At 31.9% G+C, this 8,047-nt stretch overlaps 1 protein-coding gene across 1 annotated transcript; it reads right to left on the reverse strand.

The window, feature by feature from the left end:
• Nucleotides 1–3,082: 3,082 nt before the first annotated feature.
• LOC148279577 (ATP synthase mitochondrial F1 complex assembly factor 1) lies at nucleotides 3,083–7,118 on the reverse strand. The gene is made up of 4 exons (XM_088229719.1): nucleotides 6,718–7,118; nucleotides 5,008–5,329; nucleotides 3,831–3,929; nucleotides 3,083–3,353 (listed from the first exon to the last, which is right to left on the reverse strand). The coding sequence occupies exons 1-4, from the start codon at nucleotides 6,957–6,959 to the stop codon at nucleotides 3,183–3,185; spliced, it is 834 nt and encodes a 277-aa protein (XP_088085845.1). The 5' UTR covers nucleotides 6,960–7,118; the 3' UTR covers nucleotides 3,083–3,182.
• Nucleotides 7,119–8,047: the final 929 nt, after the last annotated feature.

The following is an 8,047-nucleotide window of genomic DNA, read 5'->3' on the forward strand; positions in this document are numbered from 1 at the left end:
GTCGAATCTAAAATCTTGCCTCCGCATTCTTAAAAAATTAGAAATATGGATACTTTCTCACCCGAAAAAATGTATTGCAAAGTTCGCAAAAGAAAAACAAAAAAATGTTTAAACCAGTTAAGAAATTCATATAATAAGGAAAATGTAAACAATCAATTTACTCGCCATAAACGGAATGTTCTAAAAGAAAAGAAAACCAATGATACAATTACAAAAGTGGTTAGTTTAAAAAATATAACTAAAAATCGCATAAATATTAAGCACGGTTTTTTTGCAAAAGGTTCTCGATCGGAGACATTTTCAAGAATCGGTTTGACAGAAGAATTTAAGGCTCGGTCTGAAGGCAATTTACACAAAATAATTGATTTGGCGAATGGAAGTCCAGATAATATTGTTTCAAAGCTAACGAAAACTTACGAATGTTTAAATAGAAAAAAAGATATTCCATTTAATAAATTATCTTTATCAAAAGTGAGCCAGTGTGAAAACAACAAATTGCCTGAAGTTGAATACGTAAGTGTAAGATCACCATCCCCGATTTTCAAATCCCCAGAACCTCAAAAATTAGTACGCAATGTGTCTGTTGGACACATGAGTCCTCTTAAATTCACATCCAAGCCTGTGACAAAAACCATTTCAAAATATGTTCATTTGACTAGGAATGTTGAGAATAAAGCTAAAGCATCCAAAACAAATCCTTTGATTCTAGAGGATTATACTCATTTGTATAAAGATTTTATGGAAAATATATCGTCGGAATTCTCAAAACGTTTACCACGAAAAACCACAGATAACACACAAAACTTAAAGAAATATCTTCAATCTGTGTATTTTAAAACTTTTCAAGATGAAAAGATTAATTTTCTGGCTCCCAATGTTACAGATTTTAATCCAAAAAGCACAACTCATAGTTATGATTTATCTAAAAATATTGTACTTTTAAATCCAATGCAATACTTGAAAACAGTCAATGAAACTACTAAAGTAAACAGAAAAAATACAAGCTCACCGGTGAATAAATACGATAAGGCAATAAGAGACAAAAATGACGCTAAATCCTGTATTCAATCTTCGAAAGTATTAGTCCAAAATCAATCCCAAAGTAAACTATTTCATAGCCAATGTTTCTCTCCGGAAATTTCTTATGCGGCTTCACATTTAAGAAAAGAAACTGAGATACATCCATTTAATTTGAAATTCTTAAATGGTTCACCAGACACTGTAGAAAATGGCTCTGTGTATAGAAGCCTAAATGATGAGACCTTGTCGGAGCACACCATAGACCTCACTACACCTGAGCCAGTATTTTTTCCTCGAAGGTTAAACTTCAACAACTAATATAACTTTGTATAATATTGTCACCTAAAGAAAAACTTACCTAAAAAATGAATAAATTACCTTATCAATTTGAGGGTATTACAAATCCGGCAAAATCCAAAATCAGAACACTATAATAATTATAACATTGTCAGTTCAAAATACGGCTTTATTTGTGAGAATCTGACTTTAAAATGATTGGGTTTGTTGCACACATGGCAACCTCTACTCGAGTATTGCAAAGTTGGCAATCTCCTAAATTAAATTAATTTCACTATTGCTTCTTGACATTATCATTATTATTTCATCACTAGTTACATATATACAAAATATTAACTGGTTATAGTAAAATATTGATATATAAAAATAAATTGAAGCTATTATTGTATCAATTATTTGCGATTTGCTCAAAATAAGGAAAGATGGATTTTGCCAGGTTTGCAAATAGTACCCTCATTTATGAGATTATTTAATTTATTTTTTAAATTCAAACGGCTCATTCAAAATGGAATAAATGAAGATGTAAAGGATTATAGGAGATAGACATTTATTTATTAAAATCTTCAAGTACAAAAATATATGCACATTGGCATACTTATTGCCAAAAGGAATATCTTCCAGCTGCCCAAATAACTAATAAATAAAAAAATTACAACAGGTGCAGAACATTTTATAGAAGGTAATATGGAAGTCCAGGCATTTACAGGGCTTATGACTTGTCATTGGTGGGTTTTAGTGAACACCTTCACACTGCGCAACATTCACAATTCACATCCGAATTGCTTCAATCCTTCCGTATGTTGACTTTTGTGAAGTAAAAGAGTTGAAATTTTTATTCATGTGTGTGAAATTTATCTGGATGAATTATTTCACCTTCTAGGCAATGCATGAAAGTGCTTTTCAATTTTTATACTTGGTTTGATCAACAAATTATTTGAATCAGCTAATGGCAGGTCATGAGCCTTTTAAATTGGCTAGACATCCATATTACTTTCTCAAAAATATTCTCCATTTCTGTTGTAATAAATGTCAATCTTGGTAACTCCTAGGGGGTTAAATCCTTTGTCTACAAACATTTGAGCATGCTCAAAATATCGTTGTTTCTATAGGTATCTATTTTCTGTTTAAAATTTAAAATGAGAGTTCAAAAGAGTTTATGAATTTCATATACCTCAATAAAGATTTTTTACTATTTAATACTATTCTTAATTCTATGTATTAAACATTTCGTCGTGATTTTAGAACGATGGATGTGCAAAAAATGCGACATTAACTTTCTTTTATATTTCACCTTGAAAAGGTTTTATAAAGGCTTTATATTCCAGGGCCGCAATTATGAAATTTACTGAGATGGTATAAACTAATATCGATATTCATGTACAAAAGTGTGTATATTTGTATGCAAATTCAATGTGTCACCGTCGGTAACTTGTAATTAAACACGTTTAAAAGAAAAAAATGCATATTCTATTTTTCACAGTGAAAACTTCATTTTACTTTGTAGATAAAATTGAAGATAAATTTTAACTTCCCATCAGAATACGTACCCTGGTTTGAAAAAATAAAATATATGTAACTAATCCAAGTATCAAACGATATATTTTTGTACTTATTGAGTTACGATGTGTCAAAAAAAAATTAAACCCTTCTCATGTAAAGTTGAAGAAAATCACATGCATTTTTCTAAGATCATGACGATTTCGCAATTAGTGTTTAATATTATTGTCATTACAAAAAATACAGTTTTTATAAATAAAACAAATAATTCATAACTGTATGTACATATTATAATATATTTCAATAAAATAATTTTTCAACTGACAATCTATTGTATGTCATTTTATACTATTATCAAAATGGATGACTTAACATTGAATGTTCAAATTTTCTAATTCAGAAATAAGGCTGGCGTGTTTAAAGTTATCTGCCTTGTTAGAAAAAGTGTCAAGTAATTCTAATTTGGTCTCGTGATTCTGCCCGTAATACATTTGGAATTGATTAGCGAGACATTGAGCTTCCTTTCCATCCAGTACATTCTGAAAAAATCAAACATTAAATAATAATCCATAATATGGGTACACGTTTGACTAGAACCTATCAAAGTTTCGAAATAAATAATATGTATACTGAAATTACACGCCATTCTCTTTAATAATTTTATGGACAAATAACAAATTACTAGCAACACAAACAAAATAAAATAAAACTGGGCCAATAATCCTTTATAATTGTCCACAGCATGTGAGTAATGAGAATCATAAGAATAAATGAAGTTAAAAATTAAACAAAACACAAATATTGAGAATGAAACTTTAAAATATTAGAACAAGGTGGGTATTTAAAAAAAATTAACGACAGGGCAACACTTATTGCAAAACCCTTCTCTTGAAAATACTTAATGGGTCTCCAAAGATATCAATGTTTCGCGCAGTCTTTGTGTACATTTATGCTATTATTTTAGTGACAATTAATATTTTAACCATGATTTATTATTAAAAAATTGATATATTTACCTTATCAAATTCTCCCCTCATAAGAACCACTCCCTTTTCATCTGATAATTCCTTATAGTGTACGATAGTTAGACATTCGGGAGCATTTTCTTTGTGAACCTTAAATAATATTAAAATTAGTATTCAAATGTTTTTAGTAAAACAATGATAAAATAAATTATTTGTAAGTAATGATAATGTTTAAGACAATGCCCTCTATAGTAATTTACTACCATTGGGTGATCTCCTCGTTATGATGAAGAGAAGCAACTTCGCACTTGGCAAGAATATTGGGTAGCCTCCTCCCAAGCCAAGGGAAGACATTTTTTCCAAATATAACGAAAAAGCCTTTGTTTTTCAAAGTTATTATGAACAAGTCCGAGACAGCTTCCATATGCAGAATGCGCATTGGGCACTGCTGTAATGGTTCTCGGGTATTCAGAATTCATATCCGGGACTCTGCCATGTGCGAATGTCAGCTAGAAGAGGAAGATTTAAACCATGTTTTTTTTGGATGCCCCATAAATGATTGTTATCCCGAGTTCTTATCCGATCTCTCCGTTATCAACGTCCCATTTCGTAATCACATTCTAACTCTCCTGTCCTCACCCAATAAACATGTATTCAAATTTTTATGTAAATATCTAATTTTTATGTAAATAATTTTATGTAGTAAATATGTTATGTATCGCTATGTATAGTATACTTAATATTAAATATGAACACACTAACTTGTATATGGTACTAAAACATATGTAAATATATAAAAAAACTCAACACTGAAGAAGACAATGCCTTTAAAAATATCAATTTTGAGAATTTATTTTATTTTTATTAACAATAGAGAAATAGTGGATATATAAAAAAATGCTCTTTAAGAATAAAAACGGAGATTTAAAAAAAAAAAATTAGAGCAAAAGGAACAATGTTGCAAAAACAAGGAAAGAAAAAATAATTAATTTTTACATATAAAATAAAAACAATAATAAGACACTACGATGTCCTGATGATGGTCTCAATATTTGTAGCCAATGCATGAACGGTGAGTGTATCCACCCTGGAATGGCTTGGAGAGGTGTATTATTGGAGCTTATTAGGTGTTGCTAAGGGCTGCAGGCTCTTTGGAAAAGTAAGGCAGCGAAGGAATTTACCGTAGGTATTAGGTAGAAGAGAAAAAAAGCTGGTTGTGGTTATTTACCTGATAGCAAAGTAGAGTTGTAAAGTGAACTTCGTTATTGATAGCCTGGCTCATAACAAACTCATATCCTTGGGATCTTGGTAGAGGGAACAGGAAAGTGGGATATTTCTTTATCCTTTCTTCTACCGTCTTGTAAACATTTGTAGGAATAGTTGCTGCTATAACGTCTTTCTGTATATGATACTTCACCCAAATTTCTTTTATTTCATCAACATTTTTATCAATAACTAAGTCTGTCTTAAAAATGTCTTCAAGACGTTTCTGCGAGGGTGTTACGGCTTCCCTGAGAGGTTCTTTTGGTTTTAGCACAGACTCATACCGCCTATAAGAAATAAATAATTACATACATCAATTAGTTTAGTTAACGCAAGTATTATTCTTAAAAACTTTCATCAATGGGAGGGATATTTATTCAAGTTAATTAGTAATGAGCTAAATGTGGTGCTAGTACGAATTTCTTGGACTACAAGACACTTAAATATACCCATCCATCATGCATGGTCCGTCCATAGATTGGATGGAACCAATGCTTTCCTAAAAATTTTACTTATAAACCATGAATTCCTATTTTTTTTATACAATAAGCTATAAGTTGACTAATCTTTTTATTAAACACCACAAAATATTTTAAGTTAGTTTGTTGTTAATCGTAGCGATCTGAGATGGGTTCGATGTTCATTTGTTAATAACTTCTAAAAAATTGTGACAAGTCCGTACACAATCTTTCGCCTGTGCAGTTATGGACAGTCTTGGAGAAAAGACATTGAAGAGACGGGTATAGCCCAGGAGAAACTGAAGTAATTATGTGATGGTAGGAGATACTTTTTATCTGCAATGCAACAAAAGTGTCCCAGTATGTTAGTCAAATAAAATTTACTTCAAATCATCAACTATGATACAATCGTAAGTCTTACGAGAATAAAGTGTCTGCTGTGTGGATCCTATGAGAGGATCCTACGAGAAAAAAGTGTCCGCAAACATTAATAAATTATAAGAGTAGCTACAAGACGTGTTGGCATGTTTATTGTTCAGCATCCTTAAGGTTACTTTTACAAAAATGGCGCTATATAAATTATTCATCATCATCATTCCCTTCCCCACCTGATGGTGCATAGGGCACTGCATTGGTACACCAATTGCAGCGTATCTTGGTCATTTTTGTTACATGAAGGTAAGATGATCAGTCTTACGCTTCAGGTACCAGCCCAGGGACTATGAAATATTCTAGTGTAAAACACCCTTTCAAATAAATATTTCATATGAACCATGTCGGGAATCGAACCCGAGACCTCTCGCATGGCAGGCAAACACGTTGAACACTACACCACGATGCCGACAAATAAATAAATTGAAGTGTACCCCCAAGCAGGCTAAGCCTTTCTGGGATTTTTTCATTACTGTCATTGATATATTTATTGCTTATTTTTTAGTCATATTCTCTCTCGCTTCGGGCATATTGACAGAAAGAATGATGATTGCCTTATTTCGGCTTCTGGTAGTAGTAACAGAGATATTTGAGGATAAGCGAACAAGAGGACGGTCCCCAACAAGAGATGGACTGAAAAAAATGGGTCCTCATTAAACACTGCTTTCAACTTGGCCCAAGATCGAAAGGAATGGAGGCGTATCATACACTCAATGCCTGACATCCTAAGAGGACGCTCAGGAATGAGTGAAATGATGAAGAAGATTAGTAATAAAAATACCCACTTGGTCTTGATTTCCTTGTCTTTAAGTTTCTCTTGATCCTTGTGTTTCTGTTCAATCCTCTCCATAAATTCTTCAGGAGAAGTTTTCTGCAGGACGGCTATCTTCTTCGCATATTTATCGTAATAAGGATTAACCTGAAGATCTTCCATAACTTTTTGAATTCTCGAGGAGGAAGTCATTATTGATCGGAAAAGTCGAAAATTTAATTTAAAATGGTTAATTCTGGCTAAAACCAATTCCATAATATACAAACGACCAAGAAAATCAGCTATTTTCTGTCATTGAATGAAAATTTCAATTCATAGAAAATGACAGCTGACTGATGGTTAACCCAGAGATTTTACACGGTTAACCCACGATCAGCGTTGCCAATGCTAATTTTCCAAATTCCCCAAAAATCTAGATCAAATTATCCAAATGGGGAGAAAACAGAGTCTCGATTCCCCACAAATTCCCCACATAATTATCTCAAGAAAGAAAACACCGTTTGATACGAGCTATACATACCTGTTTAAAATATTCAGGCATTAAAACCTTCTGTCCCCATAAAATAAGCAGGTATTTTCGTTTTAGATTATAAAATCAACCTTTGTTTGTATTGGAAAAAACGCGGCAATATTATAAAATATATCAATATGAATTTAAATATATTTTTCCAATACATTCCATTGTTTTCTAATCTAGGGTTTCTCAGCAATAATTCATTTATATAATAATAACCTTTCAGTTCATGCTTGCCAATTTTCAAAAGAATCCCATTTTAATTACCGCCTTTACAAATAAATACATTAAAATAAATTTATGTTTACCTGAGCCGTTACTAGGTATTACCAAATATTTAGTTTTTTGATGCATCGGTTTAAATTCGAATGACCGAGCGACGAATTCCCTGGAATTCCAAAAAGCTTTCTGCTAAAAATAATTACTTTAGCAATAAATATTGACCCATGTTTCCGCTGGGGAAAAATACTTTAGTAATAATTCGCCAACCGATGGTCATTAAAATAATATTTGTATTTTAAAAACTCATTTCAAAATAACAAAATAAAACGCATAAATAATTCCTCAGTAATACATACAAACCTAGCTTCATCAAAATTTATACATATTCTTACGGACGCGCGCTGATTATTCTAACTTGACATATACAGGGTGTTCTTTAAACCCTGTCACATCCGAAACCACGGGCAGGTTGTTTTTTTGGACAGAGAATTTTAGAAGAAATCTATCAGTTAAGTATTGTCTTTTCATACAGAGTGAGGATCACAAGCTTCTACTTGTAAAGCGTAAATTGGAGATGACTTCATGGCTCCGATGACTAGTCTCAGAC

The sequence above is a fragment of the Micrasema longulum genome, unplaced genomic scaffold (assembly GCF_059751315.1).
Source record: "Micrasema longulum isolate JH-2025_06_02 unplaced genomic scaffold, ASM5975131v1 h1tg000700l, whole genome shotgun sequence".
Classification (NCBI taxonomy): Eukaryota; Metazoa; Arthropoda; class Insecta; order Trichoptera; family Brachycentridae; genus Micrasema; species Micrasema longulum.

Excerpts from the sequence above, each read along its gene's own strand:
- LOC148279577 (XM_088229719.1), bottom strand. The coding sequence starts at position 6,959 with ATGGAATTGGTTTTAGCCAGAATTAACCATTTTAAATTAAATTTTCGA. Across the intron at positions 5,330-6,717 it reads GACAAGGAAATCAAGACCAA|GCGGTATGAGTCTGTGCTAA; the intron begins GTGGGTATTTTT and ends TATTTCTTATAG. Across the intron at positions 3,930-5,007 it reads CAACTCTACTTTGCTATCAG|GTTCACAAAGAAAATGCTCC; the intron begins GTAAATAACCAC and ends ATATTATTTAAG.